A 23465-nucleotide genomic window follows, 5' to 3' on the forward strand; every position below is an offset into this window, starting at 1 on the left:
CTGCAGATTCACATGCGCCCACCCGCCTCCCCGGGAGCCTGTAGCCGTTCAGAAGTAGATCTTAAACATTTGTAAATATATTACTTTAAACTTCATTATGTACATACGCATTCACTCCATTGCATGGGCACTATTACTAGCATACACAACTCCTACCTCACCCTCTGCGGGGAAAACAATCTAAGATGGAGTCGACGCCCATTCGCAATGGAGTCAAAATGGGAGGAGTCCCTCGGTCTCGTGACTCGAAAAGACTTCTTCGAAGAAAAACAACTTGTAACACTCCAAGCCCAACACCAGATGGCGGGATGTGCACAGCATGTGAATCTGCAGCGACTAATGCCATGAACAGATGTACACTGGGTAAGTGACATTTTCCATATAGATATATATAGATATAGATGGATATATAGAGAGATATATATATATATATATAGATATTGTAAGGAAATGCCTCCTTGGCATGGTTACCCCCTGACTTTTTGCCTTTGCTGATGCTATGTTTTGAATTGAAAGTGTGCTGAGGCCTGCTAACCAGGCCCCAGCACCAGTGTTCTTTCCCTAAACCTGTACTTTTGTATCCACAATTGGCACACCCTGGCATCCAGATAAGTCCCTTGTAAATGGTACCCCTGGTACCAAGGGCCCTGATGCCAAGGAAGGTCTCTAAGGGCTGCAGCATATCTTATGCCACCCTGGAGACCCCTCACTCAGCACAGACACCCTGCTTGCCAGCTTGTGTGTGCTGGTGAGAACAAAACGAGTAAGTCGACATGGCACTCCCCTCAGGGTGCCATGCCAGCCTCTCACTGCCTATGCAGGTATAGATAAGTCACCCCTCTAGCAGGCCTTACAGCCCTAAGGCAGGGTGCACTATACCATAGGTGAGGGCACCAGTGCATGAGCACTGTGCCCCTACAGTGTCTAAGCAATACCTTAGACATTGTAAGTGCAGGGTAGCCATAAGAGTATATGGTCTGGGAGTCTGTCATACACGAACTCCACAGCACCATAATGGCTACACTGAAAACTGGGAAGTTTGGTATCAAACTTCTCAGCACAATAAATGCACACTGATACCAGTGTACATTTTATTGTAAAATACACCCCAGAGGGCACCTTAGAGGTGCCCCCTGAAACCTTAACCAACTATCTGTGTAGGCTGACTGGTTCCAGCAGCCTGCCACACTAGAGACATGTTGCTGGCCCCATGGGGAGAGTGCCTTTGTCACTCTGAGGCCAGTAACAAAGCCTGCAATGGGTGGAGATGCTAACACCTCCCCCAGGCAGGAGCTGTCACACCTGGCGGTGAGCCTCAAAGGCTCACCCCTTTGTGCCAGCACCGCAGGACACTCCAGCTAGTGGAGTTGCCCGCCCCCTCCGGCCACGGCCCCCACTTTTGGCGGCAAGGCCGGAGAAAATAATGAGAAAAACAAGGAGGAGTCACTGGCCAGTCAGGACAGCCCCTAAGGTGTCCTGAGCTGAAGTGACTCCAACTTTTAGAAATCCTCCATCTTGCAGATGGAGGATTCCCCCAATAGGGATAGGAATGTGACCCCCTCCCCTTGGGAGGAGGCACAAAGAGGGTGTACCCTCCCTCAGGGCTAGTAGCCATTGGCTACTAACCCCCCAGACCTAAACACGCCCTTAAATTTAGTATTTAAGGGCTCCCCTGAACCTAAGAATTTAGATTCCTGCAACTTACCGAAGAAGAAGACTGCTGAGCTGAAAACCCCTGCAGAAGAAGAAAGAAGACACCAACTGCTTTGGCCCCAGTCCTACCGGCTTGTCTCCTACCTTCTAAAGAACCCTGCTCCAGCGACGCTTTCTCCAGGACCAGCGACCTCTGAATCCTCAGAGGACTGTCCTGCTTCCAAGAGACCAAGAAACTCCTGAGGACAGCGGCACTGCTCCAAAAGAACTGCGATTTTGTTTCAAGGAGCAGATTTAAAGATCCCTGCAACTCCCCGCAAGAAGCGTGAGACTTGCAACACTGCACCCGGCGACCCCGACTCGACTGGTGGAGAACCAACACCTCAGGAAGGACCCTCCAGCGACTCCGAGTCCGTGAGTAACCAAAGTTGTCCCCCCTGAGCCCCCACAGCGACACCTGCAGAGGGAATCCCGAGGCTCCCCCTGACCGCGACTGCCTGAACTCCATTTCCCGACGGCTGGAAAAGACCCTGCACCCGCAGCCCCCAGCACCTAAAGAAACGGAACTCCTGTGCAGGAGTGACCCCCAGGAGGCCCTCTCCCTTGCCCAGGTGGTGGCTACCCCGAGGAGCCCCCCCCCCCCCCCTTGCCTGCCTGCAACGCTGAAGAGATCCCTTGATCTCTCATAAGAAACCATTGGAAACCCGACGCTTGTTTCTACACTGCACCCGGCCGCCCCAGTGCCGCTGAGGGTGTACTTTTTGTGTGAACTTGTGTCCCCCCGGTGCCCTACAAAACCCCCCTGGTCTGCCCTCCGAAGACGCGGGTACTTACCTGCTGGCAGACCGGAACCGGGGCACCCCCCTCCTCTCCATTGAAGCCTATGCGTTTTGGGTACCTCTTTGACCTCTGCACCTGACCGGCCCTGAGCTGCTGGTGTGGTAACTTTGGGGTTGCTCTGAACCCCCAACGGTGGGCTACCTTGGACCCAAACCTGAGACTTGTAAGTGATTTACTTACCTGACAAAAACTAACAAAAACTTACCTCCCCAGGAACTGTGAAAATTGCACTGTGTCCACTTTTAAAACAGCTTATTGTGTTTTATGTAAAGTATACATGCTAATGTAATGGTTCAAAGTTCCTAAAGTACTTACCTGCAATACCTTTCAAATGAGATATTACATGTAGAATTTGAACCTGTGGTTCTTAAAATAAACTAAGAAAAGATATTTTTCTATAACAAAACCTATTGGCTGGATTTGTCTCTGAGTGTGTGTTCCTCATTTATTGCCTGTGTGTATGTACAACAAATGCTTAACACTACTCCTTTGATAAGCCTACTGCTCGACCACACTACCACAAAATAGAGCATTAGTATTATCTCTTTTTGCCACTATCTTACCTCTAAGGGGAACCCTTGGACTCTGTGCATACTATTCCTTACTTTTAAATAGTGCATACAGAGCCAACTTCCTACAGATATATAGATATATATATACACATACACACATACAAACACACATGAATACACACACATATGCACACATATATGTACATACAATACATAACTAGAACCATGGGTAAATATACTTAGTCAAACAGGTTTAAAGAGTGTGTGTGTATTTTATTGTTATGACATAGTAGCGATACATATGTTCATGCAGTACATGTTTATTTCTCCCCAGAAAAGCTTTACTGCGTAAATGCGCATTTGTGTGATATACTTATCTCACTGTGAACAGGCATATCTCAAACAGTACTTTCCTAATTGTGAAGATTTTTGGGTGTCTAAAATAATATAAAATCGTTATTTTTCTAAAATTGGTTTTGAGTTTCTTCTTTGAGTGTGTCATTCACTGACTCTGTATGTTCAACAAATGCTTAGCACTACCCTCTGACAAGCTCACTGCTTGCCCACACTACCACAAAAGAACGCATTCAGGGTTATTACTTTAACTTCTGTGAGCCAATAAGGGTCATCGCTACTATCCGAATAGTGTACCCCTACATTGGTGCACTGCACAGATAGCCATAGTGTCCCACTTTAGCAAATTAAAGACATAAACCAGTGGAGAGGTTTGTGGACTCCTCAGGGTTGCACATGAAGAGAGTCCACTTACCATGAACAAGAGGATGGGGCAAGGAAGAAGCCATATGTACAGGGTATTTGGCTGACTGAATTCACAAGTGAGGAACTCTTAGCTGGGTATCAGGGCTAAACACAGACCAAGGGAAGACTGACTTCTCTCTCCTAGTGACTCGTTTAGGACCTCCAGGACTTGAGAGTCTAGGAAAGTGGCCATTATTGACATGGTGACCCCCACTTTTTGCCAGGTAGTCAATGCAAACTTGACTGAAAGTACAGAGGGCTCCTGCCAACCAGATCTCCGGTGCCAGATCTCCTTCCCCAAAACTGCCAACTGTTCCACAAATGGCAAAACCTTTGGCCCCCTTAAATAAATGGTACCCCTGGTGCCCAGGGCATGGATACCAAAGAGGGTCCCCAAGGACAGCAGCATGTACCGTGCCACCACCAGGGACCCCTCACCTAGCACATGTAGACTGCCACTGAGGCTACGTGTCTTGGTGCAGCTAAAAGTGAAAACATGACTTGGCACATAGCCTGTGCTCCACGTCCCCTAACACTGGATGCACTATATGTAACTCACCCCCTAAAGCAGGCCCCACAGCCCCAAGGCAGGATGCATTCCTTACACGTCGGGGCACATCTGCTCGAGCAGATGTGCCCGTGCTATGTCTTTGTCGATTCTGAGCCTGACCAGAGCCTGTATCTGAACTCTAATAAATGCTTCCCTAAAAAGACACACTTGCCAGCAAAGGATGTATCCTTGTTGTAGGAAATGCCCTTTCTTGATATGGTCACCCCCACCTTTTGCCTGGTAGTTGATGCAATTTTGACAGACGTGCAGTTGGTTCCTGCTACCCAGGTCCTCAGTGCCAGAACTTTTTCCTAAAACTGTACATTTGTTCCCCTGTTTGGGAATACCTTTAGAACACCCATAAGTTCCTAGTACGTGGTACCCCAGGTAACTAGGGCAAGGGGTACTAAAGAAGATCCTTAATGGCTACAGCATGTATTACCAAAGGGTCCTCTCAGCACACTCATATGAACTGCCATTGCAGGCTGCGTGACATTGTGCAAAGAAGAGTGAAACACAATATGACTCACCTTCTGTGTGCCATGCCTACAGACACTGTATGCAGTATAGGTAAGTCACCCCTACAGCAGGCCTTACAGCCTTAAGGCAGGGTGCATTATACTAGATGTGGGGAGATGTCTGCATGAGCAGCTATGTCGCTGTGATGTCTAAGTCTATTCTTAGATATTACAAGTGAACAGGACAGCAATTTTAAATACATGTGATGGTCACTGGCAGTAATAAGTTCCCCAGGTACATGATGGCTTCACTTAAGCAAAAGGTGTTTGGTATCAAACATCTCATATTAATAAACCCACACCTATTCCAGTGATGGATTTATTAACACATGCACCCATGTGCAGCAGTGCCCCCTGAAAACCTACTGACTACTAGTGTACTTGCTTACTGGTCCTGACCAGCCTGCCACCACGGGTTTCTGACCTCCTGGAGGTGAGAGCCCATGCTTTTTGAGGTCAGAAACAAAGTCTAGTCTGTGCAGAGGTGATAACACCTTCTCCAAGCAGGATGGCTAGTTATAAAAACATTAAGGGAGGAGGCTTCAAAGGCCTCTGCCGCATTTGAAATGTGACTTAGGCTGCCCCTAGACAGGGGAAATGCCACAGCCTGCCCCTGGCCCATTTGGCACCAGGACAGGTAGGGAAATTAGCTAGTCAGAAGGTGTGTTCCCTTTCAGGCTAGTTCCACCCCTAAGGAGGGATCCTTGATGTTAACACGAAACTTAGAATTCCACCGTCTTGGTTTTTGGTGGAATTAGGCTCACTGGGTCAGGGTTATGCCCACTTCCCAAAGAACGTGGTCATATGGGGGGAAAGTCACCCCAAAGGTAAGCAGCCCATTAGCTACTACCTGTCAATTCCTTTAACCCCCCCCCCTAAATTGAGTATTTAGGAGTCACCCCTGAAGCTAGGAACTCAGATTTGACAGATCAAAAAGAAAAAGTCAAAGGGCCGTGAGAAAGTGACAACAGAAGACTTGCTATGTTCTTTTGGCACCAAACAACTGCCTGCCTGCACAGTCTCCACATTGCAACAGTTACTGCAACTCGTCCTGCAGCTGAGCATCTGCCCTGGTAGACTGTCAGCCCTTCACAAATTGCCAGCATTCTCTCTTAGAATAGAGGAGCTACCTCCCTCGAGACCGCAGGCACTGTGGCAGCAGAGTCCATTTTATCGTCTTGCAGCTCCCCAGCCAGCCTGACGTTGCAGCCGCCCAGGATAAGGTACCTGTGCCCCAGAAGGTCAGCTCTGTCGACACACCAACTGAGGAGACACCAGGACCAACCTGAGCCGCATTGCACCAAATACCTAGGGTACCACACCCCTTGCAACAACCCAAGCCCTTGTTAGTCCAATGTGGACTCCCACTGTACTGAAACTGAGCAGCTGTCAACGGATGTCAGCACCAGAGAGACCCACCTCAAGAGTGACCCAGCTGTCCTGATTTTGCAGTCAACCGGCAAGACTGACAACCGCAAAACCACTCTGCACCCGAGCGTTCCAGCTGGTTACCTGAGAATCGCCTGTGCTTCCTTGCTCCCAGGACTCTTGCGACCCGAGCCCCATGTTGGATACTGGTGGACTTGTCCCCAAGTCCCCCTCTGCAGCCTGTTTCCTGGTAGCCACCACCTTTTTTTTCACCATTGTAACGCCCAAAGCCACCAACCCGACCAGTACCTCTACAGGCAGGTAACGAGTAACTGCTGGTGATACTTTGGACCTTGGCCCCCTTACGACCCTAAGTCCCAATAGAGACTCCCAGAATTTGAACATAAACAACTGTATGCAACATATGTCCATTTCCCATAGGAAAGGATTACTTCGTAAAGACTCATTTAAGTGAAAATATTACTTCCCTGTAAAAATCGATATTTGAAAAAGGTACTTGATAAGAAAGTTTTTACTATCAAAATTTACATAAAAATTTGTTATTTTTCTAAATTTGTCTCAAATTTATTATTGAGTGTGTCTCATTTATTGGCTTTGTGAGTACAGTAAATGCTTAGCTCTATTCTCTGATTAGCCTTAACTGCTCGGCCATACTAAAACAGAAGAGAACATTTAATGTAGAAAGCTGGCTCTGTTATGGTGTGCAAAAATCAGGTATACTGTGCAAAATATGGGTTTCCCTTACTAGTGGACAGGGGCTTGCTCTGGCAATCCCAAGGTGCTCTCTTACGGAGTAGTGTGGTCGAGCAACCTTAGACTTATCAGAGAGGAGAGTTAGACATTTACCATAGGCACACAGTCAGTAAATGAGACACATGACTCAATAAGGAGAGCCACACCAATTTATAAAAATAACATGTAAGTTTATATATTTAGGCACCAGAATCAATACGATCGGGTAAGTATGTTTTGCAAGAGAAATACTTTCAGGTTTCAAAGGTCGACACTTTCTGAGGCAGCAATGTTAACCTATGGAGGAAAAACAAATACTGCATACAGGTTTAGTACAGCGTCTTAAGGAACCAATCACTTGGACTTAAGGTAGGGACAGAGCAAGGTCCAAGGCCATATCAACTGGCCACCTCGGGCCCTGAATGCAGTACTTGTTAGAGAGTTTCTACTCACTTTGGCTCATAGCATCCCCTTAGCTAGGCATCTTGGCCAGACCAAAACTTGGAGTAGGTTAGTTTCTCACTTCAACTGGCCAGGCATGTCCCAGGCAGTGAACGAGTTTTGTAACTCCGGTGTCACCTGTCATGCCAGTGGCAAGACAGGTGGCCACCCAAAGCCCCCCTTAATTCCATGACCAGTGGTTAGGATACCCTTTGAAAGGGTAGGGGTGAACCTTGTTGGTCCCCCAGACCCTACAACTGCCTTGGGGAACAGATTCCTACTGGTGGTAGTGGATCATGCCACCAGGTACCCTGAAGCTATACCCCTTAGGCCTACCACTGCTCCTGCAGTTGCTTGGGCCTTACTCAGTATCTTTACTAGAGCGGGCTTCCCTAAGAATGTGTTATCCGACCGAGATAATAACTTCATGTTTGCATACCTCAAGGCATTGTGGGCTGAATGTGGAGAGACTTATAAGTTTACTACCAGATAACACCCAAAAGGAAATGGTTTATTTGAGAAGTTCAATTGCAGGACTCCCTGAAAAACTCAGAAAGAGATGGGATATCCTGTTACTGTGCTTGCTTTTTTCTTACAGAGAAGTACCACAGCAGGGAGTACGTTTTCCTGTTTTGAACTTCTGTTTGTACAGCCTGTAAGGGGACCATTGTATCTAGTGAGGGAAGTCTGGGAGAGACCATTCCAAGAGCCCATGCAAGACATTGTGGACTATGCTCTTGGCCTACATTCTAGTATGGCTGAGTACCTGGAGAAAGTATCCGAAATCCTTGAGGCCAGCCAAGAGAACCAACCCGGGAAGTAGGTGTGGGTATTTGAGCAGAAAGAACAAGTGATGGACTGAATGATGAACAATGTCAAACATGCTCACCTCCCAGTTCAGAGATCTGGGCCTAAGTGCAATGTTTTTTTGCTACCCATGCCATTCCAGTTTGGACCCAGCTATATGCAAATCCTTGAGGCTGCTCCCCACCTCCACCCTGGACTGGAAACAAGCATCTTGGGACCGGTTTCAGCGTATCGCCCCTCATCAGCCATGCTAGCTTGACTCCAGTGGTATGAGGAGCACAGGACCCACTTCTGGGCATACCCTGAGCTTTGTATCTGGAGGACCAGGGGACCACACTGGCACCAGTGACCCACTTCTGGCTAGGCGGGTCGGGTGCAGTGGTGCTGTCCGGTTTTGCGTTCCGGAGTCCTCTCAGGTGGTCTCTTGCGATGCCTGCAAGATGCAGGTGAGCAACTCCGCTTTTCTACGGAAGATCCTAGGTCTTTGTTGAAGGCGGGCAGTCCTCCTAGGCTTTGGAGGCACTACAGCTTGCAGGACATGACAAATTTGGTGGACTTCAGTGGTAACAGCAGACAGTTCGGCAGGGCTGGTGCCAAATCGGTTGCTAATTCCTCAGTTTTTGATTTCGTGGCTCTTGAAAGTCCTTTTTTGTAGTCCGCAGGAATCTGATTTCACAGTGCTAGTGGCTCTCCCTAAATACTAAATTTAGGGGAGTGTCGGGTAGTAGCCAATTGGCTACTTACCCCTGGGGCCACTACACCCCCCTATATGACCACTTTGTGTGGGAAGAGGGCATAACCCTGTCGTAGAGTTCCTAATTCTACAAACACCAAAATGGCAGAATTCTGTTTTTTGGTTGTTTTTTTTAAAATGTATTTCTTTCTTTCTTTTTTTGCATAAGACATATACAACCAAACTTGGTGAGGTGTAATCAGTAGATTACCAAAGATGATTAACGCCACACAATAGATTTAAATAAACGCATCTGTGGATACATCATGCTACATGTGGTCCAGAGATCAGGCCATTCTTCTAGAAGCGGTAGCGTCCTACTTTTTAATGAGTATTAGATATCGCTGACACATAGATATATGGTGTGTAAAAAGTGGCAATTTACGTGAGCAGAGCAAGTGCTCCCTTATTTGATGTAATGCTAATGTTTCTGTTCAGTGATTTGACTCTACCAGGCTTCTCACCCTGTTATTGGTATTGCGTCAGCAGCTGCCTTGACAGCAGGTAGAAGGGGCAGGTTTCTGACGTGTAGGTATGCTCAGAGGGACACCACATTTCTCTGTGTCGGGAACGTGGTGGCATTAGATCCCAATATGCATCTAGTTGTTCCTGACAATAAGTTGTTTCGTGTAGCCAGGTGATAAATGTGGGGACAGAGCGCCGTCCCCAGTGTATGGCCACTCTCAGTTTAGCTAGCAGGAGTAACATGGCTATGCGACGTCTACAGTCAAAAGGTATCTCCTTCAAGATGGGAGATTTCTTAATGTTGTGTCCACATCAGGCAGCTCACCTTAGGGGTACGACTGACCTGCGAAGTGGACACACCTCTCTGAATACTAAATTTCCTGCCTTTCCAGGTGCCAAAGGGCCCAGGGGCAGAGTGGTCAGCATCTCCCTACTGATGGAGATTTATGAATACCATAAATCTGCATACCAAGGACAGGTGGCATCTTTGAAGACCCCTCCTTGGGATGCAGATTTGCAGGTCATTCTGTTGGGAGGGCGTGTGTTAACACCTCTGCCAGAGCAGGCTTTGTTCCTGTCCGCCCGAGAGCAAAGGCTCTGTCTGTTGGTGTCAGGCTAGCTTAAACTATTCAGCCATCACTCGGGCAGAGGGTAGGTTTTATGTTGTCATCTGTCAGGTGCCCTCTGGATGCATGTATTAACAAATCCATCATTGTCATCAGTGAGGGTTTATTAATACGGGATGTTTGATATCAGTCATCCCTTTTTCAGTGAAGCCATTGTGTAGCTGGGGAACTCGTACTGATCAATGTCCAGCACATGTACTTAAAATGGCTTCACTGTTCACTCACTATGTCTGAGAATCAACAAAGACATAGCCGGCTTTCACAGATATGTCCTCACATTTAATATAATGCACCATACCTTGGGGCTCTAAGGCTTGCTCTAGGGATAACTTACATAAAATGCATGCAGTGTTAGAGGACATCGCAAACAGGCTGTGTGCCATGTTGTGTTTTCACTTTCAGCTGCACCAGGGCACACAGCTTGCAATGGCAGTCTTCCTGGGCTAGGTGAGGGATTGCTGAGGGTGGCACAATACATGCTGCATCCCTTGAGGACCCTCTTTGGTCCCCATGCCCAAGGTACCAGGGTTACCATTTATGAGGGACTTACAGGGGTGCCAAAGGTATGGCCAATTGGGGAACAGTTGCACAGTTTTAGGGAAAGAGATCTGGCACAGGGGACCTAGGTAGGAGGAACCTAGTGCACTTTCAGTCTAAATTGCATCAATTTTACAGCAAAAAGCGGGGGTGACCATGTCAAAAAGGGTCACTTTCGTACATTTAGTGTTGTCATTTTGCCTCCATAAACAAGTAGGGCGTTGCCTGAACTCTTTACACAGTGTACCTTGTCTTGATCCACTATACAAAGAGCCCGTTTCCTACAATTTTCACATACATGTCAGACTTGTTATTTATCTGTGATCACACATTGATAGGTAACTTTTGATGCAGCTCTAATCTTAGATTTTTCATATGACAGGTAAAAGATTTGGCTTCTGTTTCCCTGAAGAACCCAGTACGTATTTTTGTGAACAGTAACACGGATGTTGCGCCGTTTTTGCGTCAGGAGTTTATCCGGATCCGCCCCAATAGGGAGGGGGACAGAGAGGCTATTGTGTCAGGTAAGTCATGCACATTAGTATTTTGTAGATTTAATTTGTTGAACCATGTCAGTCGGAGATGGTGAACATCACTTCAACTTATAGCAGTGGAAATGGGCAGTCCATAAGTTCTAGGTAGGAACATCATCCTTTTTAGTGCTGTAAGTTTGTATAGAGACAAAACTAGACTAAGTCAGTAGGGTGTCGGGGGCAGTGACTCGCAGGTCATATCAACAGCATGGTAGACTTTGATTCATAGGAGAGGTGTTGTTATTCTTGAAACAGTCAGAGTAGTGATAAATCTGCTCTCAGGTGGGATAGTATGCCAATGGTGACTTCAGAAACAATAATATGTCAATTGAGGTGGTACAAGACGATTCTGGGAACAGTAAGATACGTGGGATTGAAGCTGAATGTATAGGAATGTAGTGAGATATTACTTGGGCTTCATGGGAGAGGGATTGGATGTCATGTTAATCTCGTAATAGTGTTGTAGAGAAGGATTCAAAGACAATGTGACTGCAGAAGAATAACATTTAATTCTCACAAGTTTTACCATATCACTCATCTATACTCCTCTTTCCCCTTTTCATATTTTTCCTACTCTTTATTTTTTTAATTTATGTACACTTTATTCCTATTTTCATGTTCTGTTCTCTAGGTGGGATTTGCTGCTCCCATTTCTCTTTTCTATCATCACCCCCTAGGCAAAAATATTAATCTATACAAGACCCATACTTTAGAAAAGCTAGGTACTTACCTGAACGCAACTTCTGCAGCTTGGCATATTTTATAGATATTAATTTGCCTCCTTCCAGCCCACACCCAAACCCTCTCTATCCCCAGCCTTCCCAAAATCTAAATGTGGTTTCTAAGAGTAACAGGAGAGCGGTAGTTCTATAACAATTTGAAGATGACATTAAGGCCTTTTCTTGGGTTCCTAGAAAAGCCTGGGGTAACTTTTATTAGTTTAAATGGCCGATGTAATTTACCACTGGTGTCACATTACAGTGGCAGCCAAACTGAGTAACTTTTTAGCATTGAACTTTGTCAGGGTGCTGAAGTCTGGCAGTCATGTCCTAATGTAAATAGCAATCACTAGAATGTGCAAGGAGGGAAAGGGCCTTGTTTATGGTTAAGTAAAACTTCTACCCTTCTATTACTGATCAGTATGCAGGACTGCCTATAACATGCTGGGCCAGACAACCCATCCCTACTGAGATTTTACACATTGAGAACCATAGGTAGTGATGTGCTTTTGTGGGTTTCAGGATTCTGTTTATTTTTGTTTAGCAAAGTAATATGCTCAGGAATGCACCTTGTGCACCGGCCATTGTAGTAAATGACCTCTATTTTGTTTGGACTGATGCTGCTGGTTTTTCAACTCTAGTACACTGGACCATGCTTTCCACGTCTCAGTGCATGTACTCTGACCCGAAAAGTACTTGTACCATTGTCTAATTAGGTACCCAGGCTAGTAAGGTAAATGTCACTAGTGTACTTCAGCATCCATCTGTGCCACCGCTACAGTGAAAAGGGAAAACCTGACTAGGTCAGCCAGTGCAGCCTAGTCCAGCAGCTTTAAACTTGACATAGCAAAATATACACTATTGCCAGGTCACAATCTTCGTTTCTAATATTAGTAAGCAAAATCTAGGTAAGGCCTTGATAACCAACCAGTAAGAGTGCTTAATATAAAAAGAAGTGCATGCCTTTTTGTGTTTAACATTCCCTGATAGTGAAAACATAAAATTGATGTTTTTACTGTTTCAAGGCTGTGGTCTCTTAGGCTAACATGGAGTTACATTTGCCACTGCGCTAAGTGCTAACTTCAGTTTTGGGCCACCAGAAATATTACTGTTGCCCATCTTGCTTTAGAGTAGAGAGAGGGGTATCCTGGTATTGTTTGACTGCCAGGCTCCCCAGGAAGTGATGTAAAGAGGGATGGGTAACCTTGTGAGTGAGGTTTGTACTGCGCCATTGGCTAGCGGGTGATGTACTTCCACAAACAAGAATATGGCATAAGTGGCATCCAAAAACCACAGACCTCAGATCACTACTAGACTAGAAAGAAGACTGAAGAAAACTTGCCCTACTGATTCTGAGTACCATGGAAAGAGGGGACTGAGTTTGCAGTGCCCACTCGTGAAGAAGCTGCCCACGTGTGCCAGGACATAATCGGTGACTCAGTTGGCTGACTTTCTGTTGCATCTAAAGTGCTACAAAAGCTGAAAGAAGCCTGCACTGTGAAAATCCAGCTACCCTAGATCACATGTCCATTGCTGTGATGCTGAAGTGCCTACCAGCAGACCGAGTCATGACCCGCCCGAGGTGTCCATAGTCTGTGGGACCTATGGCCATCATCAGAGTTGACCCTGGTCCTCCTGCAAGTAAGAGACACTCACCTGTGGACATCTCGTAATCGGAAACCAGTCAACCAGTGACAACTGGACCTGAAGATGACCCCCACAATTTTTTAACCCTGGGGTGGCCCCATCAACACTCATTGCCTCTCTTCCACAGCTCCAGCGCCTTCAGCATCCTTAGCACCTTCTCAGCACGCTGTATTCCCAGCATTAGGACCACTTCTTACTGGAACCACAATCCTGGTGAAATTTCCCATGGGAAATCTGAGACTCCTGAATTCGACAGATCAACTTCTCTCTGGACCTAAGTGATGCCAGTTACTGGCTCGGTACTCATTGTGGCCAGTCCATATGAGGATTGGTGGTCATACAATCTTGTTGAGTCAGGAACCGCAACACCGATTACAATGATTTACTGGAACTTTAAAGACTCTACTTACCTTATAAAAAAGATTATATATCCTGTTTTCCTCAATTATTTTTGTTGTTTTTGTTACCTAATTTAAGATAAAGATACTCTATAAATTTGGTGTTGGATTTTTATACTGGCATGTTTCTTACCTGTTGTTTTGGTACTTATAAATACTCTACACTTGTTCCTTTGAGTAACCCTGACCGCTCTGTGCCACAGGGATCCAGAAATGAGCTAAAGGATTTGTGAAAGAACTACTAATCTTCACTGGGCTGGACCTGATGAAGATTGTGACATTATTATGTAGTGAGGTCTCACAACCACACCACATAATAGTCCCCTTTCCTACAGTCATGGTCCTAAAAAATACCTCAGAGCCCACCACTTAAATAATGAAGAGGTCTATCTTGAACATAACTTGTAGGTGCTTTCAGGCCCCTCCCCAGTGGTGTTCAAGGGTGACCTGTTGTCTAGCCACTTTTAAACTCTTGGTAACACAAGGTAGTGACTGGAGTCCAGTCACTTTACTTCTAGTGAGGGACAGTGGTTGGCTAGGGCCCCAGTTAATTATAGGAGTCCCTTCAGTTTGTCAGGTGGTTAAGAACATTTATAGATCTAGAACCACCGCTTGTGGCAGAGATTTGAGAATAGCAGGGCACGCACTAGCTGGGGGGGGCCACACACCAAACACCCTAGAAAGTTCAGCGGCCAGTTCACTAATGGCCCAGTGTAAAGAAATGGCTCCCTGTTGCAGTTACCCCCCACTTTTTTGCCTGATACTGATGCTGACTTGACTGAGAAGTGTGCTGGGACCCTGCTAACCAGGCCCCAGCACCAGTGTTCTTTCACCTAAAATGTACCATTGTTTCCACAATTGGCACAACCCTGGCATCTAGGTAAGTCCCTTGTAACTGGTACCCCTGGTACCAAGGGCCCTGATGCCAGGGAAGGTCTCTAAGGGCTGCAGCATGTCTTATGCCACCCTAGGGACCCCTCACTCAGCACAGACACACTGCTTGCCAGCTTGTGTGTGCTGGTGGAGAGAAAATGACTAAGTCGACATGGCACTCCCCTCAGGGTGCCATGCCAACCTCCCACTACCTGTGGCATAGGTAAGTCACCCCTCTAGTAGGCCTTACAGCCCTAAGGCAGGGTGCACTATACCACAGGTGAGGGCATATGTGCATGAGCACTATGCCCCTACAGTGTCTAAGCAAAACCTTAGACATTGTAAGTGCAGGGTAGCCATAAGAGTATATGGGCTGGGAGTCTGTCAAAAACGAACTCCACAGCTCCATAATGGCTACACTGAATACTGGGAAGTTTAGTATCAAACTTCTCAGAATAATAAACCCACACTGATTCCAGTGTTGGATTTATTAAAAAATGCACACAGAGGGCATCTTAGAGATACCCCCTGTATTTTACCCAATTGTTCAGTGCAGGACTGACTGGTCTGTGCCAGCCTGCTGCTGAGAGACGAGTTTCTGACCTCATGCGGTGAGAGCCTTTGTGCTCTCTAAGGACAGAAACAAAGCCTGCTCTGGGTGGAGGTGCTTCACACCTCCCCCCCCCTGCAGGAACTGTAACACCTAGCAGTGAGCTTCAAAGGCTCAAGCTTCGTGTTACAATGCCCCAGGGCACTCCAGCTAGTGGAGATGCCCGCCCCCTGGACACAGCCCCCACTTTTGGCGGCAAGTCCAGGAGAGATAATGAGAAAAACAAGGAGGAGTCACTGGCCAGTCAGGACAGCCCCTAAGGTGTCCTGAGCTGAAGTGACTCTGACTTTTAGAAATCCTCCATCTTGCAGATGGAGGATTCCCCCAATAGGATTAGGGATGTGACCCCCTCCCCTTTGGAGGAGGCACAAAGAGGGTGTACTCACCCTCAGGGCTAGTAGCCATTGGCTACTAACCCCCCAGACCTAAACACACCCTTAAATTTAGTATTTAAGGGCTCCCCTGAACCTAAGAATTTAGATTCCTGCAACTAACAAGAAGAAGAGGACTGCTGAGCTGAAAAACCCCTGCAGAGGAAGAACAGAAGACACCAACTGCTTTGGCCCCAGACTTACCGGCCTGTCTCCTGCCTTCCAAAGAAACCTGCTCCAGCGACGCTTTCCAAGGGACCAGCGACCTCTGAATCCTCTGAGGACTGCCCTGCTTCAAGAAAGACAAGAAACTCCCGAGGACAGCGGCACTGCTCCAAAAGAACTGCAACTTTGTTTCAAGGAGCAGATTTAAAGACCCCTGCAACTCCCCGCAAGAAGCGTGAGACTTGCAACACTGCACCCGGCGACCCCGACTCGACTGGTGGAGAACCAACACCTCAGGGAGGACCCTCCGGCGACTCCAAGACCGTGAGTAACCAAAGTTGTCCCCCCTGAGCCCCCACAGCGACGCCTGCAGAGGGAATCCCGAGGCTCCCCCTGACCGCGACTGCCTGAACTCCATTTCCCGACGGCTGGAAAAGACCCTGCACCTGCAGCCCCCAGCACCTAAAGGAACGGAACTCCTGTGCAGGAGTGACCCCCAGGAGGCCCTCTCCCTTGCCCAGGTGGTGGCTACCCCGAGGAGCCCCCCCCCCCTTGCCTGCCTGCAACGCTGAAGAGATCCCTTGATCTCTCATTGAAAACCATTGTAAACCCGACGCGTGTTTGCACACTGCACCCGGCCGCCCCTGCCCTGCTGAGGGTGTACTTTTTGTGCTGACTTGTGTCCCCCCCCCCCCCCCCGGTGCCCTACAAAACCCCCCTGGTCTGCCCTCCGATGACGCGGGTACTTACCTGCTGGCAGACTTGAACCGGGGCACCCCCTTCTCTCCATTGAAGCCTATGTGTTTTGGGCACCTCTTTGACCTCTGCACCTGACTGGCCCTGACCTGCTGGTGTGGTGACTTTGGGGTTGCTCTGAACCCCCAACGGTGGGCTACCTTGGACCAAGAACTGAAACCTGTAAGTGACTTACTTACCTGTGAAACCTAACAATACTTTACCTCCCCCAGGAACTGTGAAAATTGCACTGTGTCCACTTTTAAAACAGCTTATTGTGTTTTATGTAAAAAGTATACATGCTAATGTAATGATTCAAAGTTCCTAAAGTACTTACCTGCAATACCTTTCGAATGAGATATTACATGTAGAATTTGAACCTGTGGTTCTTAAAATAAACTAAGAAAATATATTTTTCTATAACAAAACCTATTGGCTGGATTTGTCTCTGAGTGTGTGTTCCTCATTTATTGCCTGTGTATGTACAACAAATGCTTAACACTACTCCTTTGATAAGCCTACTGCTCGACCACACTACCACAAAATAGAGCATTAGTATTATCTCTTTTTGCCACTATCTTACCTCTAAGGGGAACCCTTGGACTCTGTGCATACTATTCCTTACTTTGAAATAGTGCATACAGAGCCAACTTCCTACAGTAACTATTGCATTTCTTTATTTTTTCCAAAGTTCCAGTAGCAAGGCATCCTAATAGACTTTTCAGACGTAATCCCAATGCGGTAGAAAAGTGCAGATAATACAGCAATAACACACCACGGTTTTCTTTCCTGCACAGATGTTCAGGACATTCTTGGTAATAAGTCATGCTAGTGAACCATGTACTGCCAAGGACTGTATTTCCCATTTGGATTTTAAACCTGGCAGATCAGAGAGTTGCTCTTTGAATTTTAAGACCAGTTTCCAATTCTAGGAGAGCATGTTCTCTGCATGATAAACTCCGAGAGAGAATGTAGCTCAGGCCGCACCTTCATGGACCGTTTTAGGCTGCTACTTTATAAGCCACCCACCCACCACCACAACCACAAAGGCAACTCGTTTTGTTAAGAGAGGCAGGAAATATGCATGTGCAAATTTCAATGTCCAAGGTTTTTTTAATTTCTCTTTTGCTCTCTCTTCTTTCTTTTTCTCTTCCACTTCAACAGAGAGTGCTTTTCAGTGTCCTTGCTTGACTGTCAGGTTCACGGTTGTGGTGGGAGTCTGGGGGTAACACCGGGCCAAATAAGGCAGGGGTGGTTTGCTAAACTATGTAGAGAACTTAGTCTTGCAAAGACTAAAGTATGTTTAATGTTTGTTTCCATTTTTTCTACATTATTTTCTCATTTTATCTTTGATCATCCTTCGGTGCCCTCTCTGTGTCCCTACTAGGCCTAGTTGATTTTGATTTGTTATTGTGCTTTCTGCACCATTCCTTCTGTCAGATTTCCTTGTAGGCGGGCCCCAGCAGCATACATTGGCTGCTGGACCAGAATCTTGGTGGTCACAGTTGATTAATACAGGTGTTCTGGGGGATGTCCTATTAGGACTGTGTAGGTTGGGCCTTGAATAAGCCTTTCTATTCTTCACTGTCATAGTAGCGAGGGTGAGCAGTCAGTCTTTTGAGGAAGGTAATTTTGAGGAGGCATTAATGTGACATCCAGCCCAACACTTATCTTTAAGTAGAACTAAATTCTACACAGTCTAATTTGCACATCACTCAGATTTGGTGTTGGGTGTTAATAGTGAAGCACTACTGTCCCCCATCCCAGTAACTGTGTTCTCAGCCACGATGGTTGGAATCTTGCTTTTACCATCCTCGCTATTTCATGGGTGTAGGCAAGGATTAGGCTTAGGTGCAGATAGTTCTAAAAGTTTCACGCGTTAACGCAGCAGTTCAGTTGAATGTTTTCAGCAAATCTTGGGCTAAAAGTCTCAAGCGGCCCTGGCTGATCTTGCCCGCGTGCCTCTTTGTTTTTCAGCCCCAGGCAGAGGTAAGCCCTGCAGTTACGTAATGATCGGCAGCTGTCCAGATGTTGCCATGGGTGTGGTGTGCACCATCTGCCTCAGGGTGGAGCCTTCATTGCATTAAATGGCAAGTTACAGGTGTTCTCGAAGTGGTGGCTTTATTCAGCACCACCAGTCCCCTTCTGGGCTGACTGCCGAGCTGCACTCAGCTTGTGGGAGTTGCGGCCTGCAGGCAGAACTCTGTCATGATGTCTGGAGGCAATTGTGGCATATAGTTCATTTAACATCTTCATACTAGCATAGATTCGATCACTTTCTTAGTGGTGGTGACAGCACGATTGACTTGGCCCACAGAGGCTGTTGGGCAATGCAGTGAACACGCGTTGATACAGTCTTACTTCCAGTTCTTCTTAAGCTATGCAGGGAGACCAGAATGGTCCCTTCACAGCTCAGATCACTCCTGGGTGCTTGCATGGGGTCATCAGCCTCCTCTGGTTGCTCCACATGCTGGAAACACACCGGGTCTCTCATCCTACAGGGCCAGGCACTCTGCTCCCCTCTTGCAGCAGGCCATGAGGAGTCTTAAGTTTTTCAGGCAGAGCCTTTGCTCTTCCAGCAGAAAGTTTTCATTTCAGGTGATGGCATCTCATCTCTTGGAGACTGGCTGTCAGACAATTAGTAGTGCTGAGTATCTGGTCTCTCTTCAAATACTCTGGGTAACCCTCCCTTGGGAAAGAAAAACCTGGAACTGGAAGAAAGTGGGTTGATTTTGAACCCACTTTTATGAACATTTTCTAAAAGGGTCAGTGGCTACACAATAATGGACCCAGTTTACTGATGTAATTTTCTGGCTGCTACTTAGATACAGCCTTTTGGCAATGTAATTGTTGCAGTGGGGCTGGTTACAGACAGGGGATGCAGGATTTCTATAGCCCGATGCCCGAGACATGTGGATTCCCTCCAGGGCCAGAAAGTTTTAATTTCTTTTTTGTCCAAGTGACAAGTAGACCTTAAATTAAAATAAACATTTATTGAGCCGCAGCACCCTTGTGCTTGCGTGCACCATGAAGGCAAGTTTTCACATGGCCTACACTTCCCCTGTCTCTCTGACAAGGAAGGGGGGGGGGGGGGGTGAAGCAGTTCATAAACTGCCAGCCTCCAGTGACCTACTTCAAACTGGCGCAAATGTGGAATGCCAGTGCAGAGGCCTAGTCACTGTATTTACATAGTGCTGCAGAGGAGTAATGGCCTTTTGACCCCATTTCTTCTGCACCACTTGAAAACAAATATTCACTTCATGCACACGTGTGCAAAGACCTTTATGCGACTTCTGAGTGATTTTGTCGTCCTCCCAGCCTCAACTAGGAACGCTGTGCTGTGACCCAGGGTCCTTTCAACATTTGGGTATTGTAGCTAGGTGGGGTGGGGGGGGAGACATTCTATGGAGTGTGATGGAAGAGCAAATATCAGTAACATAGCACAGTATTAATCTATGCTTCTTTTAAGGGCAGGTAAAAGCACCTGACACACTTCCCCATTTACCCTTCATCCACATGAACGGGGAAATGGGGCATCGGAACATTAAAAATAGCTCAGTGGGTTCACACACCTGCTGCCACTATAAGTGTGTGTGACTCACTCACCCGCTTGCATGGTGCATCAACATGGCCAATGCCTACTTTCTTTGTCTTTGGTCAGAAATAGTACACAAAATGAAAATTGTTGCAGTAATATTGAGATAGATTAATGGAACCCTCAGAGTGCTCCAGGTACCTAATAATACTCAACCAATTCCAAAATTGCTATGCAAATATTTTTAGCAACCTACCCCCAAACTGCTTCTTGTTAAAGATTTGCCCTGTGTGAAGAAACAGTAGCACACCTGTGTCTCATTGTATTTACTTTTGAAGCAGGAGCCTCTGCTGAAGGGACTTTGTGCATGCAACCAACAGGAGTAGATGAAGTATGCCTTGCTTAATGCCTGTTATTAATAGAGGTATACAGTTGTTTTCCAGTTTGTGCACTGTGTGCATTTCTGTTGTATTTGTCTAAAGTGGTGGGAAGATTTGTGTTGGGAGGTGTAGAGCTCTTCAATCGCTCCAGTACAAAATGCACTGTACATGATGGTCCGTATTTTAAAAGAGTTACTCCTTATATGGCAAGGGGTAGGAAGCAGGGAGAGAAGAGTATGACGTTGTGCGTTTGTGCAGTGTGGTGGCCATGCTCTACTTCTGGTGTTAGTATAACCTCCACACCCTACCTCCTACTGACCCTTCCTGGTCCTTCAGGGGAACTACGGGGGAGGGGGAGAGGCCGGGGGAGGGGGAGGGGGAGGGGGAGAAGAAGAGGGAGAGAGAGGGGGAGAAGAAGAGGGAGAGAGAAAAAAAAAAAAGAAAAAAAAAAAACATTTCACAACTGCTACATTTTCTACATATCTGACCTCTTCATGTTAGGTAAGTTTACTCTGCTGCTGCCATTATTATACAAGTACTGTACACAAGAGAACACTTGACTGCTGGCGTCCAGCGCTGCCTGTGCTCCTTATGTAGGAAAGAATGTGAAGTTGTTGCTTAAGTGTATAATACCATACCTGCCCAGTATTGCTGCCCTATGTGAATGTGTACTTGGGGATACTGCCTCTGTGAACCACAGCACCCCTGCTATGGGATTTTGCTGCCCCGTGAACGGCTCATAAGCTCTGCCAAGAAGTGCAGTTATTCCCATCCACACATTTATCAGAGCATCACATGTGAGTATTTTTGAAGCTGGACAGCTATGGGTTGACCCTAGGATGAAGAACACACTTCTGTCCTACAGGTTCATGGTCCATCACAGGCTTCATGTAATGTAGTCAATTACCAGGACACACTGCTTTTAGGTAATATTTCTCTACATATGACAATCCGTCACAGGCAAACGGGATGATAATTGAGTGCCGAGCACACTGATCATCTGCACACATGCTGTATAACTAGCCAGTACAACAGTTGCATTTAAGGGTGCAGGACCATGCAGTGCATAATTGAGCTTGCATTTGAAATATATAGCACAGTATGTTGCACTGATTGCAGTGCAGGTTCTCTCCCTGCAGGCCTACCTTAATGATTAATGCAGTAGGTGGGGCAAGAAGATATCTTCACAGGACAAATACATTTGTGTAATATTTTTTCCCCTAGTGTAGGAAGCTGGCTCTGTATATACTATATCAAAATGAGATATAGTGTACACAGAGTCCAGGGGTTCCCCAGAGGCTAAACAGAATTAGATAATACTAATGCTCTCGTTTGTGGTAGTGTGGTCCAGTTGTTAGGCTTATCAGAGGGTAGTGCAAAGCATTTGTTGTGCGCACACAGGCAATAAAAGAAGCATTGACTTAACTCCAGACCAATTGTTTTTATAGCAAAAATATATTTTGTTAATTTATTTCTAGAACCACAAGATTCTAGTTGCAGGTATGTACATCAATAAATAAGTATTTCACATAAGTATCAATATTACTTTGATTGGAAACTGCAAGTTGTACAGTTTTTGAATAAATAGCAATAATCTGTTCTAAAAGTTAACAGTGCAAGTTTTAGAAACAGTTACTGGGGGGAAGAAGCGTTAGTAGGGGGGTTTAGAGGCGCACCAGGTGGGTCATAGGTAAGTACCACACACACTTCAGCAGCGCAGGGGCAGGTGGGTGCAGGGTGCAAACCAGTGGTGCCCAGTAATTTTAGGAGGGATGGAGGGGAGGGGGTGGGCGGGAAGCGCACTCACACACATTCATTAACACACACACGCACATCCATTCATTCACAACACTCCTCAACATTCAAACATACATGCACGCACCAAACATTCATTTGAAAACACACGCTTACCTTCGGCTCGGAGGTCCCAGGAGGGTTGGGACTGCTGCCTTACCTCACCTTAGGTCAGCCAATAAGGGAAGGCAGCAGTCCCAACTTTGTCACAGAGTTGGATGGGGTCAGTGAGACTTCACTGACCCCACCCCACTCTGACAAAGTGTCACCAATTGACACTCGCTCTGGACACTTCAGGGCTTAAACCTGAAGCGCCCAGGTTGGAGTCAATGGATGACGCTTCCCCTTGTCACTGAGGGGGCGGGTCTCGATGCACCTTTGCTGAGCCGAGGAGCTGTGACCTCTTCAGCCCAGCAAAGTTCAGCTCAGACAGCCATCAGTCTGCACAAATCGTGCATGTCTCGCTCCTGGCTGCCTGAGCTGAACATGAAGAGTGTCTGTCAGGCTGACCTTTGCTCAGCCTGACAGGCACTCTTCATGAGGGACAAAAGGTGGGGGTGTGTGGCCCCTCCGCCCTCAAAGATGGGGCGCGGCAGGTGCAAACACAGCATCAGGCTCCCAATGCTTTCCTATGAGGGGCCCAGGGGGTCACTTAGATGCTGCAGGCTGGGTCCAGGCGGTTAGTTCCAGAAAACCACAGGCTGGACAAGTAGGAGGGCTGCCTACTGAACGTTGCTGCACCGGAGGTCGGATTGCCCAAGGCCAGGGGGCTGCAGGTGCAGTGTACCTTTTGGCAACGGATAGCTTCTTCTGGTGATGCCGCTGGGGTCCCCCTGGATTCATGCTGCAGGCGTTGTCGTCGAGGACAGGAGAGGTCAACCCAAGGTGGGTACTTACACGGAATCGCCTGGGGATCCTCTGTAGTTGGCTGGGCCACCTGGACACAGGCCGTTGGCGTGGATGCAGAGTGGTCAGGACTCGCGGATCTGGAGAGGCTCTGGGGTGCATAGATGTAGATTCTTCTTGGACAGGGCCGCCCTCCACGGGAGTTCTTGGTCCTCTGTGAAGCAGGCAGCTCTCTGGAGGCTTGGCAGAGGTTGCTGGACCCACAGGATGTGTTGCTTTCTTTTGCAGGGCTCTTTG

At 47.0% G+C, this 23465-nt stretch overlaps 1 protein-coding gene across 1 annotated transcript in view; it reads left to right on the top strand.

The window, feature by feature from the left end:
* Positions 1-23465, top strand: part of DDX27 (DEAD-box helicase 27) — a 240072-nt gene that overhangs the window by 202185 nt on the left and 14422 nt on the right. Inside the window, exon 11 of the mRNA XM_069243478.1 lies at positions 10945-11086. Within this exon, the coding sequence (XP_069099579.1) occupies positions 10945-11086 (142 nt within the window). The remainder of the gene's footprint in view (positions 1-10944; positions 11087-23465) is intronic.

The sequence above is a fragment of the Pleurodeles waltl genome, chromosome 7, assembly GCF_031143425.1.
Source record: "Pleurodeles waltl isolate 20211129_DDA chromosome 7, aPleWal1.hap1.20221129, whole genome shotgun sequence".
NCBI lineage: Eukaryota > Metazoa > Chordata > Amphibia > Caudata > Salamandridae > Pleurodeles > Pleurodeles waltl.